The 26831-nt window shown below is 39.3% G+C and overlaps 1 protein-coding gene across 1 annotated transcript in view; it reads left to right on the forward strand.

The window, feature by feature from the left end:
• Positions 1–26831, forward strand: part of LOC308059118 (uncharacterized protein) — a 473234-nt gene that overhangs the window by 349259 nt on the left and 97144 nt on the right. The window contains exon 4 of the mRNA XM_080376044.1: positions 25149–25214. Within this exon, the coding sequence (XP_080232170.1) occupies positions 25149–25214 (66 nt within the window). The remainder of the gene's footprint in view (positions 1–25148; positions 25215–26831) is intronic.

A 26831-nucleotide genomic window follows, 5' to 3' on the forward strand; every position in this document is an offset into this window, starting at 1 on the left:
AATTCTGCACCCATACTCTCCAAGCTTCAGCAAATGTATTCCATCAGCCTAGCATTTAATTTAATTAGTACAGCTGGGCTCTCATTCTCCTTTCTGTGTCAGAGGTATTGTCAGCACGTTCTGCTATAACACAATTACTGATTGCTTTTAGATAGGCAGAAATATGATTAGGGTATTGGGTGACTGTATCATAAGCCTTATTAGATTCATTTGAAATCTGGAGATAAATAGGAAACTTTTATTTGCAGTGTAATGAGATTATGCTTATTAGGCCAAGGCCTCACAACCTTTTGCAAAGAACATAGTGTATCACTAGGATTATACTCTGGAACCACACTTTTTGCGCATAGCATCCAAGCAATTTCTCAGCAGCTTTGAGATTTAACTGTTATAGCCCTGTATACATTTTAGAATTGTTTCCTGGCTCAGTGTCTTTCTCCTGTGGTAGATTATGTGCACCTTCCATCATGTGTTTTCTTCTGATTAAACCCAGAAATCTGGGCAAGATGTTTTGTGCAAAGAGGAAAGATGTTTAGGTGAACCGTGGCCATGTGTGGATGAGTAAACATGCTGATACATTGGACAGAAGAGTTTTGCCAGTACTAGTACTTTAATTTAAACTCCTTTTTTCCCTCGGTATAGAAAGCTGCAAAAACATTTCAGGATCAGCAGTTTTCAGAAGGTAAAAACGGTTGCTGTTCAGATACTTCTGAGCTTTAATCTGGAGGTAGAAATAATGAGTTAATTTTCTTGTGTAAAAATTGCTGGAAAGGCTGCACATTTCATGTCACTTCTAGAGTGAGTACGTTTGAATCTTAATGTATACATCACAACCTTTTGTATTGTACTATCCTGACAAAACACATGGCATAGTGTTTGAGAAGCAAGAGTTACATTTTTAAAAGTTCATTTATTATAGGGATTCAGAATTCTGATCTGGTAATTTCCCTGTAACAATCAAAGATACAAACAACTTATCACTGACTTGACAGGTTATAGAAAGGAGTCCATCAGTTTTAACATTGGTGTCAAATGTAGGTTTCATTCTGTTTCCACATAAGTTTTGCTACAAACTCCAGCAGGAGCAAGATTAGGCTTTTACTAATAATACCACTTTTAGTTTTGTAAGTGGTATTATCCAGCATGGAGGCGTTTTGTAAGTAAGTGTGGCAGAACCCTGAACCTAATTTTATATTCTGTGTTGCATCACTAGCTCAACAGTTAAGATAGAATAAGTTGTCAGGGTATTGGTATCTTAGGCGAAGGATCAGACTGGGGGAGGAAAACATGCATTGGTACTATCATGGTATTTTATTTTGTATTTGTGTAGCATTGAGAGCATTTCTGCAAGGGCTGGCTTGTCTCTTCCGTTAGCAAGCTCCATCTTGCATAATGTTATCTCAAACATTTGTGATATATTAAAACTGGCATGGAAATAAGCTTTGAAGTGGTCAGGTGAAAGTTCTTAAAGGTGACATTTCTGCATTTCTCATCTAGTTACTAAGAGAGCGTCCAGAGAGTAAGACTGTTGCCACTGCCCAGTGGACTCCTTTGCCAAAGTGGATGGAGCTTTGGGGTTCGTTCCCAGCCCTGCCTCCAGTAGTACTTCTGCAGACGCATCATTGTGTAGTTCTGTGTGATTCTCCCAAGTGGGGAATCTCATGCTGTACCTATGCTTTTTACTTTCCTGAAGAGGAATATGCATCAGTTTGCAATGGCTACTGACTTGTCTCAGGAACCAGAGAATGTATGCCTAAGCAACAACAGCAAGAAGTTATTCTAGAGGAATACTTCTATAATTGAGAGACCTCAGCACTTTGGAAAAAGAGAGGGACCGCTGTCTCCATTTTAGGTTACAGGCAAGCTCAGGCACAAAACAGTGAATCAGCTGTAGTTGCATATCTAGGAGCAGCAGCCTCACTAGTGCTGTCTACTAAAAAGTCAAATATTGAAAATGTGGTGTTTGCACTATACGTAAGAAACTATGTTATTGTTGTATAGCTTTAGAAAGAGAGATGCCACTTTAAATCAGGTGTATTTTGGAAAGGAGGTGATTTCTCCGATAAGATTTACAGGAGAGAATATTTAGCTTCTTTCTGCCAACCAAAATATGATGCACAGCAACCCTGTTTAATACTGGCTCCAAAAGCAGCATAGATGACAAATGCCACAGTTTTCCAGTATGTTGCTTCATCAAGAAAATATTTTAAAGTGTGGTGTAATTGCTGTATGTGACAATGAACTGGTGGCCCTGTTCATTTGTCCCCCATCACCATCATCCTGATTTGCAGTGAGCAACAGGGTTATTCACATGCTTAGATTACACACATGCTTCGGTGCTCTGCTGGATCAAGGCCTAATTGACACCCTAATTGACAGGCTCAGTTGAGAGACTGAAGACTAAATTGGGCTTGGAAGCCAAAGCGTGATGTATGTTTTTACCCTCAGAGGTGGTTTGTCCAGGCTGTGTTTGAGATGTGTTACCAAATAATGTGTTCCACCTTCTGCTGTAGCTTTTGTTCCATTTCTTTTGTGGTCAGATAGAGGACTTCAGTTGCTATCCTTCTTTTCAGACAAAAAAATATGTTAGTCCAAAGTAATGACATGTTGAATGCTAAATTGAAACAATTTTATCTTTGGTCTTTCTAAAAGAACAAGTTTGTTAAAAGAAATACCAACAGCCGTTTATTCAAAAACAGTTGATTAAAGGGAAGTGTAACTAATTGTTAGATGTTTGTTTCATATAGACTCAAAGGTAGAATTACAACAGAAGTAATTAGGGTAATTATTAAGGTCTGTATTTAATTCAAACCCTCAGAGAATATTGCATATTCATTCAAGTGAGCTATATTTCCTATTTAAAAGATAGCAGTTTCTCAAAGCTTTCATTTACAGTTATGTTTTTGGTAGTGTCATCTTATATGGTATCATGTCATCTTGCTCTCTTTCTACTGTGACAGTGTTTGTTATTCATAATGATGGCAATCAAAGGGGAAATGTTACTGGTAATTTTTGTGTGCACTTCTAACCCCCAAATATTTGTAAGTCATTTACCTAAGGCATTTGAGAATTTGAAGATAGGGGCATTAGGATGAACTTGCCTTGATCTCTTGGCAGAATGTACCATGTACATTAAGATACTTAAGCTAGGCATTTTTATATACTAAGGAAAATGCAGTGAGAAATTATTTATAGAATAACTGAAAAAATGAGGCAGTACTGGTACCCTTGCACAGACAGTGAAGAAAATTCTAGCTCTGCCTCACATAACGTTTTTCTTCTCTTAAAAAGAAATGTTTGGGAGTGTTTACTGTGGAGAGATTCTCAAAGGGCTGTTCCAGACTGTAGACTAACAATGAATTTATGTCAAAGCATTTGGGGGGGGGTGGGGTGGGAAATAAAGAAAAAAATATCTGCCATAACACTCAAACAGTATGCACTGAGTATGTGTATTTGATAGAAACAAACACAAATAGGATCAAAGTTATCTCAGCCAGATTCCTTAGACCATACCACTCAAATGATAGGCTACTGGAACATTGTTAGTGCCATTGTTTAAATAGATACATAACACACTAGAATTAAAAATAGCAATGACAACAGATTTGTATTGCCTTTTTCTGTTACTGTAAAAGTACGTTTGTGGCAATAGTAATACCTAATTAACCAAATTTACTTGTACAACAGTAGAAGCATAAGGCCTTAATATGGAGCCGGCTGTAATGGTCTGATGATGGTCTGCCTTTCTAAGTTACAAACAATTAGTGCACATAAACAACTAAATGGAGAGAAAGAAGTTGATACAATTATAAAAAAAGGAGTGAACATGAGTTATAGGTGGTAGCATTATAATTAGCATAATTATAGCTCTGCAGTTAAAGTCATATCTGTGTATTTGTTGTTCACATTTTACTCCCTTGGACATAGATTTTTTTTTTGCACCAAATGTGGTATCCCTTGTTATTTGTGACCATTTAAGTACACACTGTTAAATGAGAAATAATGCAGGCTCATTACTGAACCACCGAGAACTATTTAGATAGCGTAGGTGTCTGCTAGAAGACAGAAAACAAGGGGTTGCTCACTGATGAAACCTTTCGGCCAAATGACTGAACAAGCATTGTGCTCGCGTGTTAGGACTCAGCATTTCAGTGCTTGTCCACATTTCCAGAAGCATAGCTAATTAGAGAAAAAATAAAGCTTCCTTTCTGTCCCTCAACCAACTGAGTTAGATAAGCCTTCCTGTCTCTGCAGTACTCTTCCATCCTCCTAGCCATGTCAGGTAGGACTAGCTCTGCTGATGTTGATAGAAGTTTTCCACCTAGACCCAGTTTCTCCCACCCCTCCCAAAAAGTTTGTGCCTTTCCTGCATTTAAAATTGCCAACGGCTTTATGAAAAGATGCTGTGATAAGTTGCAGTGCAGCAGAACTGAATCCCCGCATCACCATCTTGCAGTAGTCAGGTTCTTTATCATACAGCTTTAGAGCGTGCATTTCCTAACCCAGTAAGTAGTCCATTACTTTACAAATTTATCTAAAACTGACTTCAGAAGAAAAGGCTCACCTGCCTTAACAAGAAAGCCAGACTTGGCCTTCTGTGCTGTATCATGGCACTGAATTGATACACTGTGTCACAGAGGTTTTACGGAGTTACCGGTTAGATCCATTTCTAGTGGTAAAGGAGTTATTTAGTCAGATCCGTAATATAAAATGCCTTTTCCTTCAGGCACTTTTGACATGCGTACACTTTAAAGTGAGCAGAGAAAACATGAAAACTTGCTTTAAAAAAGGTGAAATTTTGGAAAATTACTGTTAACACTTACTTGGCTTTGTTTTCCATTATGGATCAGCTTACACTCAAAGAACACATGAAAACTTTTTTTTTTTCCCTTTCAAGATCTTTGTGTAATTATTAGCTTCTCCACAGTGTTTTTGTTGAGGGGGACTGTACCATTAATATTCCTACAAGCCCTCTGCAGGTTATGGCTTGTCATATTTGTACTCCTACAGATAGACTTTTTTCTTGTCCAATACATCCTATACAGCAGCAACCTGAAAAACTATGTTGTTAGAGGTCATCAGGTGTGTTACATGCATTTTCCCTGCTCCCTCTCTCCATCTTAGTCTTAAAATGTATTCAGGTTTTTTTCTGTTGATTGCCAAAATTTTTTATACTTACAGAACAGTATGGAGGGTGATGATGAACACTTCTCTTTCCTGCTGCCTTCCTGTGTGCTGTATGGAAAACGAACAGGAGAGTTAAGACCATATTCTCACTTTCCAGCAGCTGAGTCCTGTATTCCTTTGCGGAGACTGAATATAACAGTGTTTATTTTTTAGCATGGAGAGCTGCAATAACACACCACCTTGATTAAGAAATGCCACTAAAAGCCAAGAGAGTTAGATTTTATTCCAGCCTCTAACTTTTATTTTCCATTTAACCTGGATCAGAGTTCTGAAACATGACTGTTGGTTTGTTTAGAAATCTTACCAACACTTGAATGAGCGTTCTGGTGAGTTGTGTTGCCAGGCTATCTGAGTGTAGCTGCTGCTTGTGTTAGCCACTGTTCATAAACAAAATAGACTTTATTAAAGAAAAAAATAGTTTTGTTGGTATGAATGTGTCTGTACATAGAAACAAAATCCTATTCCAGAAAAAAAATTTAGTGTCTGCCATGTACTGTAAAATGTATGCTAGCATCCATCTTCTGAAATTGGGTAGTCTCTATCCAGTAACCTGTTGGAAGCACCTCTGAACCTTTAGATCTTACTTTGCAAAATGTCAAATGTCTCAAATTCCCACCACTAAAATGATCTCTGTTTCATCAGCCTGTTCAGAGATTAAATAAATTGTTTTTAACATAACATGCAAGTATTTGAAGAATCTCTACAATAGTATTTTTTAAGATTTCCCCAAATTTACAATTTTCAAATGTTTACAATTAAAATTTCATTTTTATTACAAACCTTTTAAAACTTGTAATAGCAAATACAATTGTTTTGGCACACCTACTGATCTGAACAGTTTTATAATTGAAAAAATGGAATATGCTGGCATTTTTCAAGATATCAAGGTAGTACTTAGAAAAGTTTCTGTTGCATATTTTTAACATTTTTTCTAGTACTTGTTATTCTTTAAGGTAGCTCATGGTTTACCTCTATTTAGCCAATTTTTTAAAACCTTGATAGATGAAAATCAGATTAGAGATAAAAGATGAGAAGCTACAGGAAGTCAAATGGTGAGAATAATGATCAACATGATGTATAGGGAAGTATGTGTGTAGGGCAGTGTAGAACAGAGGAACATATACAGTAAAAATGTAAAATGTTTGTTGGAATAAAGTCACTGAGAAGAAGACTACACGGAGGTGGGAAGGGACACAGGGAAAGCAAAAAGGGACAAAAAGGGTGTTTTGAAAAACTGTTGGACAGTAAAGGTGGGAATAGGAGCTGAAGGGATAGAAAAAGCATAAAGATCAGAAAACACTATGCCTTGTGCATGGCAAACAAGAGGAAAGAAATGGGAATTCAGATTTCGTATCTAGGTTCTCAACCATGTTATATTCTGTCATCTCAGTAGTCTTCATGTAAGTCAACACCACCAGGAAACAATCACTAGAGCATCTGCTGCTTGTCTAGGAAGGCAAAGTGTTGGACTTAGCGTCCCTTGGGGTGTTTTGACACATCTGTAATGCAGGGAACTCAGAAGAGTTCTCACTGACATTTGCTTCAGTAGCTATCCCTGGTCATTGTGAAGAAGAAACCCAAAAAGTCTGAGGAGCTCTTCTGTGTCTTCCCATTGACACCAGACTAAAGTCTTGCTTAGAGGAAGATGGGACAAGGAAAGGCCATTAAACCTACAATTAATTAGACCATGTCTTTATTATCAGACTCGTAAGTGTTCTCAGGTTCTTGGGTTTCATCTGCAGGCTGGCCACGTCCTAACTCCATCCTGGAGGACAACTAGGTATGCATTAAACTTCATCTTTACCCTCTGCATCCAGGTTTCAATGCATCCATTCAACTGGATGATCATGGTCTTGTCTAGTTGGTAGGGGGCTGTGACTCCAGGGCATGTGTCAATACGTATGTAAAATACATCCTCAAGCAAAGAAAAGTCAGATTCTTAACAACCTTAGGAGTTGCTTTTTTGAGGAAGTAATGCTAAGTATTGGTGATTTCTAATAGCTGGATGATATCTGTTATGACGTACTGCTGGTTCCACTGCCATCAGACAATAAATTCAGCTTCTTTCCTACATGGATCTAAACTTTGACTAGTCATATAGCAGCAACAGTTTGTGCATGTCTCAGGTTGATATGGACAAGATCCTTATTTAATTAATTTCTCTCGGTATCTTGTGAAAAAAATTACAGTACCTATTTTTTCCTGCTTCAAATATGATTTATACATAAGGCCATAGCAGGGTCTAGTGGTAAGCAAAATGTAGTATTGACATTTTATAAAGTATTTTGGGTCGGCCTTAACGTTGGGGGCGGGGGGAAGATACTTTCTTTTAATTCAAACAGGATATATGTCATACTGGGAACTTTAGGATATGAGTGTCAGTATGGTATATGTCAAGATCCTCTTCATCCTCCTTTCCTCTCTGTGTTGAGTGTGCAGTTCTTGAACAGAGCCAGTAATAGTGCTGCATATGTGGGTTGAGGATGAAGAGTTTGTGTTATATCCAGAAAGCATTGTCAGCACGGACTGAAAGCAATCCTAAACTCTGAATTATTTAACATAGTAAAGATTTTTGCAACAAAACTTTAAATGCTGGTAAAGCCTAAATGAGAGTGTGGAACTCATTTCCCTTACAAATGCAGAACTAAAATAATGACTAAAATGAATTTGTTGGGGAAAGAAAAAGATGCTATTGAATCACTATGATAGCTTTTCCTGTTTAAAGAACCTTTTTACTAGTGAACAATTACCTAAATTATATATATTCCTTGGCATCTTATTCAATAACAATGATGGAGGTACCCAATGCTAATCAGATCTGTCCGTTGCTACCTTTTTAAAAGATCACATGCATTTACATTCCGTGGGATACTGGATGAAAAATAATGCTGTGCAACGAACAAGTAAAATGCCCACATCACAATTCCCATGCAGCCTTAAATTCTTGACAGTGTTTTCTAAAGTAAGCAGAAGCTCTTGGGACTGTGTACTGTGACCTTCGGAGTAATAACAGCCACAAAACCTCCCTAGCAATTGCTGGTTTCATTCCAGTGACACATTATTTAACCTGCTACACACATATAAATAGTTCTTTATATATATATATATGTAAAAAACAACATTACCCAATTTTGAATTTAAAACTCCAGGCTGTTTCCTAAAGTGAGGTACCACGTATAGCATGATCACTGGGTCATATGATGAAACCCAAACTCAATTACTGATGATAATACTGAGAGTAAATATTACAGTTTATTAGGTGTGTAGCCCTAACAGAAACAACACCACTCAGCCTCTACTCATGTTTGCCATTTTCAGTCCCCCAAAAGAGAAACTGTGAATTAAAAATGATGAGAAATGCATTCATAGGGGTATATGTCACACAGCTGCAATAGGGATAATTGGAAGCTTAAGCCCTAATCCTGCAAACACTTAAGCAGTGCTTAACTTTAGTGCATGCAGGTTGACTCAAATGCAATTACTCATTTTTTCAAAAGTGCACTTGCTAAAGCATATGATAGAGAGGGGCAGAAACAGGGCTTTATTTAGCAATGAACTGCTGAAACTCTGCAAGGAAACAGACCTGTAGAATTGCAGCTGAGTCCTACGGCATCTTCATGTAGCACATAAGCATGTGTATGTGGTAATCACTTCTCCAGTATTCTTCAAGGATGTTGAAATTCTTGATGGAGTAATATATTTGTGTTCAAAAGATAGATAGATAGATAGATATAATATAAAGATATTTATATATAAAAATATAAAAGATATATAAATAGAAAAATAAAAATCATGTAGCAGATAGCTGTATGTTTAAACTAATCTATATGCATGCACCTGTAGTACTGTGATTTGTCAGTGAAGAATGTATTGGATGGATGTAGCTATCAGTGTTTGTGCCTGTCATGAACTCACTCACCCTCAGCAAGCTCTGAGTTTTTTAATGTTATGATATTATTTAATTTTATTCTTTTAATCTGAAAGAGCGGCCTGAGATCAGTAAGGGGATGGTTTTATCTTAATCATCAGTCCTTTCTTCATAAACATGCAGATGTTCAGCCTTCTAGTAACTCCAGTGATGATTTTTTGATGCATGAGGACAATAGAGTGAAGTAGTTTCACCTTAAACACTATTAAAACTGGTAGTCTGGTTATATTAATATCAGAAGGGCATATTATTGTGCCTTTTTAGAAGTTGGGGAAAAAATTACAGTAGAGCTTGCAGTGAGGTTGCTTCTTTCTACTTTTACTATCTAGTGACAGAATGTGGCGTTGACAGAAATGTTGCTGGGCTTTTACGGAAAGATAAAGATATTTTTCTTAGCTCAGCTCTGATCAGAAGAATTGGCAGTTTCAGATATCCTCATCTCATAGTGAGAAGCTCTTAACCAACATTGCTGCTTCTAGGAAAACTGATGGAATTTTGTAAGCATGTATCTAAAAGGTTTTCAGTATTGTATGTAACATATGTAAAAAAATTGAGTGGTTGAAATTTGTTCTAGGTGAAGTTTTGGCTACCCTCTGATAGAAAGCACAAATTTGATACCCTTTTGAAATGTGAGGGAAAATATCTTGGGTTTGTGTTCTTTATTTCTGTACCTGGGATGCCAGAGGAAATGAGTATGTCAGATTTACAACTTGGATGCAGAAGAAGCTTGTTGATTGAGAGATGGGTAGGCAGGAGAAGCAGTTTGACCCAGCCTGTACTTTGAGACCTGGAGGTGTTTCTCTGGTTCTGCATCTGGATGCATCCTCTGGCTGTATCTCATTCCTTGGCATAGGTGAGAAGGTGTCACATATTTCTCCTGTTGATCTTCAGCTGGCAAAGTATGATACTGATGTTACTGTTGGGGGCTTTTTAAACGGGTATTTGTCTTAGCTTACATCAGTAGTTCATCCCTGTCACATCCTGGTTTTCACTGGAAGGAAGGACAGACATGCAGCTGGCTGGAAATCAGTGCATGGTCTGGCCAGGCTTTTATCTGGATGACCTGAGGGCAGCAGAACCATATGGTAGTGTGGAGCGCATGTCCCAGCAGCTAGACAGCAGATGTTAGTACGCAGGTGAGACACTGTTCTGGATTTGTGTGGAGTCTCCACAGGGTGAGACAGTTTCAGACGCCTTGAAAAGAAAAATCTTAGAGCATGCCTACAGGATATACAAGACGAAAGACATCTCATTCCTTACATGCTGCCATCTACTTGGGATTCAGGCTATTAAGACTGTTTCTGAGGTACACACTAGCCAGGGAAAAATACTGGCCTCTGTAGAGTAAGCAGTGTGAAAAAGTGGTCACTGCTCTTGTCCTTTTGAAGTTAGAATGATCCGGAGTTTTGTGTTTTGCATGGGCTTCAGCAGTTCTTTTGTGCATTAGCTGGTCAGAAAATACCTTCTTCAGACTTGGGCAGCTTTTTGACATATCCCTTCCTGTTCCCAAGTCGTTCAGGAGGACAGTTAGAGCTAGAGCTACGTGAACCATTTCAGACCTGGGAGCTTCTCAGTATGTCTAGGGAGCTTTGTGGTCTGAAATGGAGGCAGTGCTTGACTTTGCAGTGTCTTCTACTAGGTGGTAGTTGAGGGCAGGCAGACAAAGAGACAGCATCACGGGCTTTCTCCATTGGTGAGAAGTCTACAGGGCAGAGCTGGCAGGCAGAGGTTCCCTCTGCTACTAATGGACAGAAATGAGCACATTTGTAGCACGTCAGCTATCCAGACAGGTTCAAATGTCCTGTCAGGTTTTTAATACCTCCAAGGGTAGAGACTCCACAACCTCTCTGGGGTATCCACCAAGGATGAGCTGAATTGCGCCCTTAGAAGTACCTGTTGCCCCCCAGTGAACACAAAGGAAACCTAGGTGTGAATTCAGATGGAGGCATCTGATTTAGGTGTACTAAAGCCTGCCCGTGTTGATCACTTAAACTAAGATTTAGGCAGCGTAGAAATGGCCTGAATTTGGCTCTGGTTCATCATATTTCTTTTCCTTGCCTTTACCTGTCCTTTATTCAGAGGTAATTTTAAGAACGCATAGAAAATGCTGCATTACTTTCCAGCAATATGATGCAATATCAAAAATTGAGTTAACCAGGCCAGGTTAACCATGAGCTGTTACCCAAAACACAGAATATTTTTTTTTCAGTTGAAAATGAGTAACCTACTTTTTTCTTTGCTACTTCCATGTACTATACCATGGTAACAGGTTAATTAATTGTGTCTAATTGCTGTTCCTTTCAAGGGAGACATTTTCCAGGCAACAAAAGTATGTTTATTCTGTAGCATATGTACTGTAAGTTCAATTATCATGCATATGATGCTAGCCCAACTGCACAGGGCACGGGACTGGTGCACTGGGACTTTTTCCCAGATAGATGGTAGTAGCTCTCAGTGGAAGGGTCATGACATAAAAGGGGATGTGCCTGGAAGTTAGAGGAATGGAAGCCCCAGTATACTGTCCTCTACTGCATGGAATGGATAGATTTTTCCCCTTCTATGCACAGAGAAGATAAAAGTTTTTGTAGTACAAGAGCTAAAAGATGTGGGGGTCTCCATATGGTGTGGGCCTGTGTTTTGCCAAGTTGGAGTCACCGGGTTGCTTGCTTTCATTTGTCTGGGTCTAACAGAAGTGCTTGCATTAAATGTTCTTCTAAAACACAACCATAAAGGGTTAATGTGAAGTTATGTTATATGCATACCCTTATTAATATGCATATAGTTATGACATAGGATTATGCATGTAAGAAGTTGCTTAGGTATTTAGTGTAATAATAATACACAGTGAAAAGCCCATAAATAGCTGATGCTGTTAGCATACCTGGAAATCTGGTGCAGAGTTCCTCTATCATAGTATGTGTACAAATATTCTTTGTTCGGCTTGTTTGTCTGAGATTGGCATCTTTGTAAATATTGCATAGAGTACTTTGAATTACTGTTTGTTTGAGTTTGTTTCTCTTTGCATTACAAGTACCTTCATGGTCCTTAAATAATCTTGGCATAGTTTCATGTGAGTTAAGATCTAATAGCTCTTGTCTTTAGTTGGGGGCATAACTCTAGAATTTCTGTCATGGCAGTTCTGAAATTTAATGAAACAGATTTGTATCCAAATGGCTAGTAAAGATCTTCTGAAAACTTAGGAATGTCTGATCAAAATGTTTGACACTGGTGTCACTATAATGTGTGTGTGCTTGTGTGTGTATACATACATATGTATATGCATATATACTGTATATGAACAGATAGGTATATGTATGTGAATATTCATGCATATAGTGACTTGCTGATCTAAAAATCTACATGATTACTTGAACACATGGATTTTTGAATCCTGGAATTGTATCTTGTAGTGAACAGGAAATACGATCACTCCTAATGGGAATTCTTTCCTTGATGAGGTGTTATTTGTGTGTGAAGGATATTATCTAATACTTTTTCAGGTCAAGGCAGATAAAGGTAGCACCATTATAATTATTTTGTTTTCACTGAAAAGGGACACAAAAGCAGCAAGAATACTTGCCAAACTAATATTGGAAGTCTGCAGAAACTAAATCTGATTCAGCCATGAGCACATTATGTATTTACCTGATGAGGGAGGGAAATCTTCACACTTGTTGCTCAAGTAGCTATGTGAGTTTGAGATCTGTTTTCTTTCTTTTTTTCTGTTTTTTACCTAGATTTTAATTTAGATGAAGAGGAATGGGAGTGTCTTTGTGGTGGCTGTGTAGTGTATTGATTTCAATGTTGTACTTTAAAGGGCTAATTTACCATGTGTATCTTATCTATATGAGTATGTCCTTCATGTCCAATCTAATAAATGTTAAGTTCCTGGCTTTTTTTAGTGGGACCGGGATGAATCAATCTTTTTTATCCCCAGGGCATTCTTCTCTGCATCACAGAGTTGCCCTTTTACCTGTTCAGTGTAATTTAACCTGAGTCAGGAAATCAGTTGGATCTATGTCTGGAAAACAAACAATTCTAAGAAATAAATGCTCCCTCTCTCCCTGGGGGTTTCAGATTTTCCAGCATAGTCACATTATACGGTGTAATAACGCTCCAAAAAGTGGAGTATGTAAGAGAGTTCATTCTGTCCTCAGTCCTCGAGGATTCACTAGATTCTTAAAACCAGTTTGGTGAACATGTGTCCAAAGAAGTCACCTCTTTTTTTCTATCTACCTGTGTTTGATAGTTCTCCAAATCTTATTTTGGTCTCCAGTTACACAAATCTTGATTAAATTGAGGTGTGGCAGACAATAGAGTAAATCCCGTGTTCTTCACTCTGCTGTGACCGCACTCTTAACCTCAAAGTGCAGCATGGCCAGCAAGCAGGCTAGTATCTCTGAACTTCAAGTTTCAGCTAAATACAGTGGAACCATTGGCTCTTTTTTTTTTTGTCTCTTCACTTGCTTTTAGTATATGCAAGAAGCCCTTAGAAAAAATGTACTTGAAAAGGTGATAGTAGCCGTATTTCTAAACAAAAAAAGCTGTAAATCCCAATTGCTTTCCTTTTGACTTTAACCTAGTTGTAGTTACTCTTCTGAATTACCCATACACAATGAAGCACATCTAAGCAAATGTGCCATCTTAAACTTTGAAAACCTTAACCATTGGTAATTTGTGGGGTTGGGAATGGGAAAGGGTTACCTGTGGTTTTCTTTGAATTTCAGTCAGGTTTGACATTCAAGTTTATGCTGTTATTTGTAGCAGTAACAACAATAGCAATTAGAGTTCAACAGATTTCATCCATAGGTGCCACATTTGCATTTCAAGGGTAATGCATGGTGAATGCATTTTATATAGTCGCTCCTCAATGAAAACAGCAGTGGTGGTGGCAGTATTAAAGTGGTTAGTAAGGATGCCTCTGCCCAGGCCACCACATAGCAACCACTATGTTTCTAAGGACAAATAGCTCTTGCCTGCCCTAAGCAACTGGATGAGAACATCAAAACATGCCTTGTGAGAGACCTCTAATACCCATTAGTGTTAGCAACTGTTACCTCAGTCATGAGTGACACAGCCCTAATTATTAAGGTAATTAGAAGTTATAACACTGGCAATATTAAAGGGAGAACTTCTAAAGCCCATTAACAATGTTACTTTAAGTGATCTGGCTGTGAACTGTTCAAATCTCTAATTACATTATACATCTGTCTTAAAGGGTGATGTAATTAAGTCATGGGAGAGGGAATGAATATATAGTGACTACTGTGCTATACTTTGTAAGTACTATTTTCGCAGCCTCAGTAATATCATTATGTCATTTAGGGCTGGGATTTTTTGCTCAACTGTATACCACATGTAGCTTAAAAATACTTATCCTCAGACTATATAAAAATGATATATCATGGTTTAGTATAGTGATATTATCAAAATTAGGTTGGATTAGCTATATTATTCACGCATGACAAAGCCATCAGTGACATATTCATGCCACCTCAAACAGCACTACACTTTCATGTCACCCTTGACATGCATGAGTAGGTGAATACCAATATCCTGTATGTCCTACATGGAGGAAAACTATTTTGAATATTTTAAAATAAAATACATAAAATGTTACAAAAATAAATCAAGTTTGTCAAAATTTAACAGCAATTATGCTGGAGTAAGAACAGAGGACAGACTTCTGCACTGTGCCCTTTAGGTGTTCACATGAACTTTCATTGAGGACTGGAGAACAGAGGAAGCTTAGCACCAGCCCCTTCTTTTCAGATTGGAAAGAAAGATGGAAGGAAATGGGGACAGAGTGAAAAACAAGAGTTGGATGGATGGCAGACACTCTGTAATTCCCCAGTTTTCTTTGGTGAGTCATCAAAATTGTTTGCCTGAAGTATGAAAAGTAAAAGGGAACAAATTAGCACTTTCCCATATTCAGTAAAATACTCATTATCTCAGCAAAGAGGAACAAAATAAAATAATTCCCTCCTTCCAGTTCTTTTTATTCAGAAATTGGCTTTTTTTTCTAAGCATGAAACTTCCAAGTTCTAAAAGCCAGCATGAGCTAGGTGCTAGAGTTTGATTTTGTGGTTCTTTTGCATCAACCTTCACCAAAACTTCATAATTTGTATGTATAGGCAGCCACAGTAGCAGTTTGTTGTCCAATTAGGTGGTTACATCTTAAAAATATTTCTTCTAGATTCCATGGGAGTAGAAAACGTCCATACGCAATGAAGCAAATTAAAATCTGCATTCTTTATCCCGCTCGTCTTTTCGGATTCAATATCCCATCATGAGCTGAGAACTCTAATTTTTGTATTTTTAGAGATGATTAATGGATGAACCTTATACCCTTCCTCCAAATTCTACGGGGTGGCTGAAGTGAGGAGAAGTTGTACTGCATACTCAGGCAAGCATCACAAGGTCTGTCTGTTGCTTTGGTATGTGGGGACACTGACCCACATTCAGCCCTGTGTGAACGCTCCCCCACTTGCAAAGGCACATAGAATCACAGAATCATGGAAGGGTTTGGGTTGGAAGCAACTTTTGAAGGTCGTTTAGTCCAACCCCCCACCATGGGCAGGGACACCTTCCACTAGACCAGGTTGCTCAAAGCCCCATCCAGCCTGGCCTTGGACACTGCCAGGGATGGGGCATCCACAGCTTCTCTGGGCAACCTGTGCCAGTGTCTCAACACCTTCACTGTAATCAGTTTTTTCCTTAAGTCCAATCTAAACCTACCCTTTTTCCATTTAAAACAGTTGTCCCTTGTCCTGTGTCCTGGTTTCAGCTGGGATAGGGTTAATTTTCTTCTGAGTAGCTGGTGCAGTGCTGTGGTTTGGATTTGGTGTGAGAATAATGCTGACAGCACACTGATGGTTTTGGTTGTTGCTGGGTGATGTTTATACTAAGTCAAGGACTTTTCCTCAGGCCCTGCCAGCAAGAAGGTTGGAGGGACACAGGACACTGGGAGGGGACACAGCCAGGACAGCTGACCTGAACTAGCCAAAGGGATATTCCATACCATATGGCGTCATGCTGAGGATATATAGGCTGGGGGAAGAAGAAGGAGGGTGGTGACATTCAGCATTATGGTGTTTGTCTTCCCAAGTAACTGTTAGACGTGATGGAGCACGGCTTTCCTGGGGATGGCTGAACAGCTGCCTGCTGATGGAAAGTGGCAGATGAATTCCTTGTTTTGCTTTGCTTGCATGCGTGGCTTTTGCTTTACCTATTAAACTGTCTTTATCTCAGCCCACGAGTTTTCTCACTTTTATTCTTACTATTCTCTGCCCCATCCCACTGTGGGGGGAGCGAGTGAGCGGCTGCCTGTGGCTTGATTGCCAGCAGGCTTAAACTGCGACATCCTGTCAATTCAGGCCTTGGTAAAAAGTCTTTCTCTGTCTTTCCTATAAGCCCCCTTTATATATTGAAAGGCAACTATAAGGTCTCCCTGGAGCCTTCCCTTCTCCAAGCTGAAGAACCCCAACTCTCAGCCTTTCTTCATAGGTGAGGTGTTCCAGCCCTCTGACCATTTTCATCACCCTCCGCTGGACCTGCTCTAACAGCTTCATGTCTTTCTTGTGCTGGGAACCCCAGAGCTAGATGCAGTACTTCAGATGGGGTCTCACAAGAATGAAGTAGAGGGGGATAATCACCTCCCTTAACCCGCTGGCCATGCTTCTTTTATGCAGCCCAGTACATGACTGGCTGCAAGTGTACATTACCAGCTCATGTCTAGTTTTTCATCTGATGCCATCATTTACTTCAGAGCTCCTTTGTGTGTAAGCATTACCTGAGAATAAGACATTTCTGTTTCTGCACTGATGGTTTTCAAAGCAAGGCAGGTTCCTTTGATGAACACCCAGGTGCATCTTTCAGTACACACCACAGTGTGCCCCCAGCTCTTAAATATCTGTGCATATCTACTGGCCACTGTCAACAACCATTGCATATCCCTGCTGAGTGGAAATACCAGCAGGGGACAGGGCTTGGGTGCACCCTAATATCCCCCAATATGAACTGAATATTGCCGGATTGCACAGCCAGACCAGAGGCCAGGCATTAGCATAGATACAATTTTGGTCTCTCACACCCTGGCTTCCCAGCTAAAGAGAGGCCTAAATTTTGGAGACGCACAACTAGAAAGACTGTGTTGAAGATTATGGCTGAGCCAGGCCATCGTTGAGCCAGGAAAGTTCCTTCATCACCTTTTCTGTTCCAATTTGTGTTTTCCACCTGGTCCACTAAGCCATGACTGACAACTGATCGGTTTGGGGGTGAGCAGGGGGATGACAGACGACTTCTCTTTGTCCAGTTTGTAAGCAGTTTGGGAGCTTGGTGAGGAGCATGTTAGCTGAGAAAGTTCTTCCCTGTGAATGCAGGTTCTGAGGTCAGCTGCACTCATGGGTAAGGAAGACATCAGTTGTTTTTGTAAAAACAACATGAGTAGATGGAGCGAAAAACTGTTAACTCTTGCTGCTGAAAGGTAGATCTCTTACATCTGTCCAAGTAGTGTTGCTGGGTGCACATATTCCATCCATGCAAGCCACAGACACTGTATGCAAATACTAGGCAAGAGAGCAGGACTTAAGAAATCATTGACACTGAGCTGGAAATGGGAAAAAAGGGGAAGGAAACCAAGGAGCAAGGTCAAAAGACATAAAAAAGGAGTTAAATGTGGCTTAGCAGTGGAAGAAAAAAGTCCAGAGGTGAAGAAGAGAGAATGTCAGCCTGCAGGTTTATAGGTCTTACTAGTACTTTTCATTGCAAAAGCTCTTCCCTTGCTGTAAGGTTTATTAGTTGATCAGGACAGGCAGTGTGTCACCGGAGGTCTGTTCTGAGAGAAGCATGGCATTAGCAGAAATAGGTCCTGATATTTGTTTAAAGGACACTGATCTTACAGAGTCTGGCAAGTGTCAGTCAATCTGCCAAAAAAAATTACAACCAGTGATAACATGTGACGTGTATATGTGACTGGGGGATTCTTTTTCTGGGTGTAGTAATCACCAAGTCAAATTTGTAGTTACACTTACAATTGAAGGAGCTGAGTGTGCCATTTCATTTCCCCTTTTTCTTGACCTTCTACAAAATGAGATTTTAAAACCTCTTTAACAAAAGAAAAGACAAAAAGATACTTTCCTTCTTCAAAGAAGAAAGAAAAAAAAGAGGACAGAGTTTTGCTGTTTAAAAAGAAGGTCACCGCTAAGCCATGCATGGAAAATCCATAGCTTAATAGGGATTGGGTTCCTCAGAAAACTGACAGTGCGAAAATTAAGAATTACAGTGAATTTTTCAGATAATCTTAGCCTTCATTCTTGCCCTAGTGAAAGAGCTGATGTGCACAGAGGCCCTGGTTGGAAATTATCCCTTGTCAGGAAAGCACTCAAGCACTTGCTTAAATGTATTCCTGAATGGGATGTAGACAATACACAAGGAGAAATTGTACGTTCATAAATGGTATTTATAACATTTCTCTTGACTGCTAGTTTATGAAATCACTGGTGTTGCCAAGGTGCAGAAAAAGGTGGAATATGATCCAGTGAGCTTGTTTCTTCTTACTGCCTCAAAGCAAGAAACATTTATGGTTGTATTGCATGGTAGGTCCTGCTTCACATGCTAACAGTTTTCTCAAAGCTTCGGAACAGTCATTTGAGAACATGTGAGCAAAAAACACTTCCACAATTTCGGAATACTGTTTAAGTCAGCTCTCTGTCAGGGTAAAAAGACGCCAGTGCATCCATTCCTGGCTTAGTCCCTGTAAAGTGACATATTAATGCAGGTCTTCACTTGAACTAATACCTCTGTTGTCAAGGTGCTTGATGCTGAGCTCTGTTAGCCAGACAATTTCTGGCAGAAGCATGGGTTAAAGGTTAATGGCTGGGCACATGTTTGTCACTCCAGATTTGAGAGCTGAGTATGAGACATACAACTTCATCATGCAAAGAAAGAAATACTCTTCTCTCAGACACAAAGAACAGATCTTTCCTATCTCAGTTTGAAAGCAGAGAGTTATATTCCCAACATGTCGGAAAGAAAGAAGGAGAGTAAGGAGGAAATTTATCTTCCTTGGGGATTCTAACAAGTAATCAATAATACCTTAGTTGGGATCTAGCTAGAGCTGGGTGTAGAGCCCAATCAATAGCAAGAGGAAGGCAAGTCAAAGTCAGGCAACAGAAAAGATACGCAAAGAAAGCGTGTAGGCAAAAACTGGGATCAGAAGCCAACCCAAAGCACTGGAAACTGGATACAAAGTTTGTAGTTTGAAGGGCAAAGCAAGAGGAAGGTTGCAGGCAAAGGTCAGAAAGCCCAGGGAATTACAATGCAAAGCAGAGCGCGGGAAAGGAGCAAGGCACAAGAGGAGCCAAAGGCCAAATAAGCAGTTAGGGTGTGATTATTCCTTTGACACCCAGGGCAGAGGACCAGCCAAGCTCAGCTGGTTGTGTTTACCGGGTCTTTAGGGGGCAGCAAAGGCTGAAAAGAGACTCGCAGGTCCCTCTAGCAGGAGCTGAAGTTGAAAGGTCCTCTCTGCTTTCAGCTTTCCTCTCAGCTTTCAGCCAAATATAAGACTTAAAAACATTTCACCCTGCAAACAGACATTTTAAAACAACTGAAACTGAGGCTGAAAAAAAGTACTTTGTGCATATGTGCTTGATTTCCTCAGCTGCACATGTGGAGACATGGTTGTTAAATAAGCAGTGTCCTGACCTTGGTCCCAAGACTTCATAGAATGTGGCACTCAGGGGCATTTGTGTCACTAGTAACTATATCCTAAGTATTTCTATGGAAATACACTAAAACAGTAGGTATGAAAGAGAAAATGGGGTGAGATACCTTGCTGTGGTTGGTCTGAGGATTATTAAAGTAGGTTTTAAAGGTTACAGGAAAGGAGATACCTTCAGCAGATGGTATAATAATGCATAAGAAGGCATGCATTCATGAAGACTATTCAAATTTTTCCACATTTTAGAATAATTTTGAAAGAAAAGTCACACCAACAAGTTACATTACAGCAATATTGTGCTGGTGCTTAAATTGTACTTAAACAGATGCTTAAAGACTGGAAATGGTTTGGTGATTATTTTTTTTCTACAGAAGGAGACAGCTAGGCTCCCAGATCTCACAAAGTCAAGGGCAGTCAGGCTTTTCATTCTCAGTTGTATCTTAATCCCCATTGTTGTTCCTGATACTGAGGCATTGATCCTGAGAGGGGCTCCACATGACCTTACAGTTTCAATTTTCCTTACCTTCTGTACACATTACAATACAGTCCCTAATTTCATGATTACTAACCTATTCTAAAATCCCACAACACAAGCATAGAAACATAGAAACATAGAAACAACATAGAAACAAGAAACATTGTTTCTATGAACATCTTTAGTAATAGATTGAAATGTTTGAGCATTCTGTTCTACATTGTGCTTCCAAGTGGAGAGAAATATGAACATTACAACTTAGGTGATGGTGGTTTGGTTTCTTTCAGTTGAGGCTTCTTGAGGATGCTGAGAACATTGTATTGCAAGAGGTTCAAAATGCTCTACTAAAATAAAATACATGCAGCACAAGTGGTGTTGATTGTGTGACTTAATCTAAGAGTTGTGTAATAAACAGAAATCATACCTCTCTCTGGTTTGGAGAAGAGAGGAGGAAGGTGGCAGGTGAGTGGAGTTCCACCACAGAGGTGATAGGTGATATAGAACTGTTGTTCATCAAATCACACAGCATGAGAAGTAGAGGCTACTCAGTGAAAACGGTAGGAGTCTGGATTAAAGCAAAACAGAGTTAATCATTTTACCCCCTGGATAGAACTTCCAGAACTTGCTGCGATAAGAGGTTGTGGAGGCAGACCCTAAGAGGGTCTTCAAAACAAGTCAGAAGAATTCATACACAGCAAGTCCATAAAGAGGTATAAAAGGACTAAACAGGAGGCGCCTTCTAAAATCCCTATATAGCTATTTGTGTGCTCGGGGAGTACAAAAGAAATGAACTGCAAATAATAGCTAGGCTCGTGCTGTCCTTGAATGACATCTCCTTTTGCCATTGAGACAAAATACTGGGCTAGGTGGACAACCGGTATAACCCAGTAGCTTTTCATGTTCCCATGCATTTCACTGTTTGTGGCTTTGAGTCACTTTACCAGCATGCTGTCTGCTAATCTATTCCTTTGGAAGCAGCTTCTGCACCTCTTTCCACCATATACTAAGGATTTCTCTGCTGACTGACCATAGGGTATCTCTTGTTGTGAAACAGTTGCTTGGATGTAGCTGATGAGCTGGCTGTTTGACTAAACTAATCGGGGGAAATGGAGTGTACATCAAGACTAAATCGTTCTCTGTAGAAATTGAAGTGTGAACAGCTTGTCAGAGAGATAAAGAGATGGAGAAAAAAAGACCGTTTAGACTCAACCTTGAGATAACTACATTAAACCTGTTTTTATTCTGTCACCAAGGGTCTTCATTATCCTTTGTAACTATGTGGTCAAGTCTGGATGCTGTAAAAAAAAAAAATTGTTTCTATATTAGCCAGTCTTGTGGTAAGGATAATATACAGACTAACTGGTACACAGCAATGCATAACAACCCTAGTGGTAAGGTGCTTACAAAAGCTGAAATACTGGAGCATTTCTGAAGTTCCCAGCAATGGGGGACCATTTGGTTGCACAGGCTGGTCTGAGCACTGGTCCTGCCAGCGTCTGTGTGAAAGAGCCACCTTCCTGCAAACATATTTAGATAAATAAGCTCCCTTAGCAATAATAGGATAGAGGAACAGTGACTTAGTGGAATTTGTAACAGCAGCGTGCAAAAGCAGTGCAAAGAAGTGGATTCTTTACATTGTACTTAACTGACTGCATTGTCTCAGTTCAAATTTTCTCACACTTTTCATCACTTTGTGTGATCCATATCATCACTTTGGTCATAAATTCCTGGTTGGCAATTATTTGACATCAGTTAACTGAGAAAGTTCAGTTACAGGTCCTCTAAGTTGGACAAAGTCTATAGGAGTGAGCAGGGAATGCAACTCACTGCAGGTGATGGTTGAGTGGGAATCTGGGACTCTTAATCCTTGTTTTTCTACTGGTCTGGCAAGTCGCTTCACTACCAGCCTCAGTCCTGCTTGTTTTCTCCAGACAAGCAGAGGAAGATCACAAGGTCGGAAGTGTGACTAGATGTTACAATTTATTCTTTGGAGTTTGGCTTGAGCCCTTTACTAATTCAGAATTCAAATTCCAGTGTTAAGATGCATGGTTCACACACTGTTTCTGTCTCCTGATAAAAGGAGGGAAGGATTAGGAAGAGGTGAACTTCTGCTTTCTAAGACTTCTACTGAATATTCTGCAATAAATATTTAAACAGTCCTGTTCGGTTAATACTCTTACCAATAAACTTAATTATTTAAGCATTTTTAGAAGAAAAAGTATATAAGCCTAAAAACATATCAAAAGGAAGATTACTTAAAACATTAATATTTGTGGGCATCTTCTTTAGATACGGGGCTTAGTTTTTGTTATTATCCCATTCCTGGCAAGCATACAAAGTTAGGGACTACAAACTTTGGAATGAGAAAAGCTTTCTGTTAAAGCAATGTCTGTAGGATGGAGCCCACGGTTCGGTGTACTTTCCAGGCAGATGTGCACTGATGGACTAGTCTGCACAATGTATTGTGGCCAGTTTAATCTAGTGAGTCAGAATCTTTTATTTATGTAACACTGACTCCCATTTTTTTATCTATGTGACTCTGACTCCCATTTTTTTATTAAACAGGGTTCTGTGATATCCAGCACAATATAAACTATTTCCTAGAGCCACAGTAAAAGCAACTTGAACTACTTCATTTAGATGTTGTCCTTGTATGTTTTATTTTGTTAGAATTTTAGGTAAGTTTAATATTAAACATTTATCAGAAGACTATACAGTTTACATAACAAGTATATCCTCTTACTAAGACCTCCATTCACCTGAAGAGCTCTGATAACATGTATAAACCACTCAAGATCCATTTTTGTTTGGTTATTACAATATCAGATCCTCAGTTGCACTAAACCTGCTTTTGCGTTATCCCATATTGACATTTTAAGCTTCCAGCTTAATATTGTTCTTCCTTACTATTCATCAAGTAGATAACTGAAAAAGTGTTCACATTTTTATTGTGATTTACATGCACTGTAAATACTTCAATCCATTTTCTCTTAAAGTTTCCTGAAATGCTAAGTTGAAAGCCAATTGAAATTCACTCACTGAAGATACTGTGTTGAACTACCTCAGCTTTCTTTCTAAACCCTGTGTTGCTTTTCTTTTAAATCACTGCACCAAACTTTGTTAGGGTTCGTCTGCAAGTGCCACGCACAATAAACTGGCAAAGCCCAGGAAAAAAAAGGAAAGGAAATTCAGATAATCTGATGGAGGACAGCAGTTTCTCTTCTTGCTCAGAGATCACCTTAACCATTCCCCTTGCTACTGTACCTTACACGTGGTAGCCTTGGCTCTGGCCTCTGTCACTCTTTTGCACACACTCCCTTACTATGTCAGGTTCTTTGTTGGCTTTTTTTTTTTTTCTTTTGCCTATAATTAGTAGTTGCAGACATTTTCTGTAGTCATTGGTTGTGCTGTGAAAGTGTAATTTGGTGAAGGGGCATTTGCACAAAAGAGAAAATGGAAGGCTGATTTCAGTAGTAGGGGGCCGAGTGATTATGAGGCAGAAAGAGTTTATGTCAGTTCCAAAGCAGTGTAAGGTCTACCGACAAAAAAAAGACTTTTATTCCAGAATAGTGTCTGTATAGGAACACAGAGAGTTACACAAGCAGTAGCTGCTGCAGCATTATAATTATACTGCCATAGTTCTGCCAGTTAATTTCCTCACATGGACAAACCCTCAATTTTTTACTTGCAAGGTCTCACCAAGAATTCTTATTCTGGATTACCTTCATGAATTCCTGGCCTCTTTTTAAAAATTTATTGCTTTTTATAACTTCAGTTGTTGAAAGAGCTATGAATTCTCTCATGGACATCACAATGTCTTTGAAGCACTGTGCAGATTTTATAATGTCCAGAAAACACTCTCTGGATTGCATTTTGTCATTGAAATGCTATGCAGACATTATAAACCCCTGAGATGGATGGATGGACCTGACAGCATTAATAATAAAAGCAAGTCCTCTTCACAAAAATTAGTATTGCTGCTAATTGCTTTTTAGGCATTGGGCCCATTAAAGTAATAGAATAAGGGATATGCAGTGGCAAAATGAAGGTCTAAGTGAAGAAAGGGGGTCTGAAAGCTGGAAGGATGCTTGGATAACCAGTCTGGTGCTTCCTTGAAAAAAACAACTTTATGACCTGTGTAAAGAACATTGCATTAATGTCTTCTTTAGCCCACAAGGGAGGGAAGGAATAGGAGAGCACATTACCGCTCCTTTATCCACACAGAAATCTACACACTCCATCCATGGAGGGGTAAGATGTCTCTCGTGACCACTGGCTAAGAGACTGGCAATATTGACCTAGTTATCCAAATGAGTAAGTTTGACTTAGGTAGTGGTAGGCTGTGACTGGAATTATTGGAAGAGGACATCTTTCTAGGAGCATATGCAAACTTTTTAATGAATCTCTGCGTTCATTTATGCTGTACAGCCAGGGCACCCTCATCTCCTTGTTGCTGCTAGACATTTTGTTTGCTTGAATATTTAAATACTGTGGTTTGTGCTATTAGTGCAAGAAGAACAGAGCATGACCTTGGTAAAAGCATACTTAATTTGAAATACATCATTTACTATGGAAGAAAATTGTTAAAAACCTGGACCCAAAAGGGTAAGCCAGTTTATAGTAAACATCCTAAACAAACTAGAGTAAATGCCTGTATAACCCTCTGAGTACAACTGTACAATGTCTTTTCACATTATTCTCAGGAGAGTTCACAGGCATCAAAGTGCATCCCTTTTTTCTGCTTTACTGGATTTCGTTACATTCCAAGGACAAATGTGCATTTGGTCCAACATAAACCTCTGGTGTGTTCTCCTGTTACATTAGGACTGTATTTTCAGATGGGAACAGCCTTTACATTGGAGACAACCAGCTCGAGAACCTTCAGGGATCTTCACTGTCAGAAGGTGAGTTCTCAGGCTCTTTCAGACACCTCACCTACCAGCTACTAACATCAGGTGTCACTGCAAGCCACATTTGGGCTTTTAGACATTTTTTTTTTTTCCACGAAAGAACTTAGCTTTATATAAAAGACTCTCTGCTTCAGCCAGCCCTCTTGGTAAGTGAAGATTCATTCTATTACTGATCACTTACCCTATCCTGGTCCAGCTAGTTATTGCTGTGGATCCCGGCACAGCAGGCAAATGAGCTACTTCTTTGAAATCGTGTCTCCTTGTTTATGAATAGGATCATCATATGTATGGATACCAGTAAAGGCAACAGTCAGCTATACAAAGTAATGAACCTGATGATAAACTGAAAGGTCACTTCCAGTGCAGTTACTACAAAGAGAATCAAAAGCAACACCTAGAACCACGCTAGCTGCAATCCATTATCCCCAAAGAAGGCCTGAGGACACACTGGTCTGTTAGAAAAATAATCTGTTTCAATATTGTTGCTTTTATTAGGCTGAAATAAGCTCTGTTAAGTGCACTGACTTTGAAGACTGTTTTGCCTGTCTTAGTTAAAAGGTTTTGCATGCTCCTTTGCTGGGTGAGCAGAGGGTGTATCCCCAGCTGTTTTGTCTGATTATTCTGGGTAAAATTCAGAACAATTTTAAGTTATTTCATAATTCGTCTGTCGCAAAATAGAAGCTGGGAATTTGGCAGAGGGAAATACAGTTTTCCATTACAAAGTCATAGATAACAAAGTCAGAGTGTCCACTGCAGTTGCTTACTGCCTTGGAGAAGCAGACCACAGAACGTCCTGGAACTGTTCCATATTTAATCAACATCCACTCTACTTAAAATTGCCAGTCTTGAACAACCTGTCACAATCACTTTGCCAATGGGATACCCTCATCTGCTTCACCTCATTGAAAGCAGAAGATCAAAAAGGACTTAGTTTTATGTTTTGGAGACCTCCTAAGAATACTGGGGGTTTTCTGTCTTTAACAGTAGTGTTCAGAGGGAGGTTGATTTTCTTTCTTGTGCTTTTAGCAGGATGGAGGGGAGATGGGGTTGCATAAATAACACAAATGGGAAGCTACATATTTTTTTAAGTTCTAGTTTCAGACCCACAACTCATTGATTTAGTGGGAGTTGCAGTGCCAGAGCTAAAGCTTGAGTTTGACAGTTTGCATTTATTTTACTTGCAGTCAATGTTCCAGATAAAGACTTCTTGGAAGACAAAAAAAATCCCACAGTGTGGTGTAAAACTGACAAAACAAGCAAATGAGAGGAGAATAATATCAGAGCTCATAGACCTCCAGTTCTAACAGCTCTGCTCCTAACGCTTTCTTCCTTCATTTAAGCTTCCTGTAAAGTCTCCCTGTGTTTACCTCTAATTTAAGAAACTGTCCCTTAATCCCATCCCTTCCTATTCTCTGTCATCCTCTTGTTACTTCCTTCCTCTTATCTTTTAAAAGCTTGCTCACTCGCTCTCCACCCCCACCCTGGCTTATTTCTTCCATATTAATAATAATCTTAGTACTGAGCACTTATATCGCTCTCTACATGTTCAAAGTGCTGTACAAACCTTAGCTAATTAATCCTCACAACACACTCCCCTCCCTCTGTAAGATA

The sequence above is a fragment of the Falco punctatus genome (genome assembly GCF_963210335.1).
Source record: "Falco punctatus genome assembly, chromosome: 2".
NCBI classification, from domain to species: Eukaryota; Metazoa; Chordata; class Aves; order Falconiformes; family Falconidae; genus Falco; species Falco punctatus.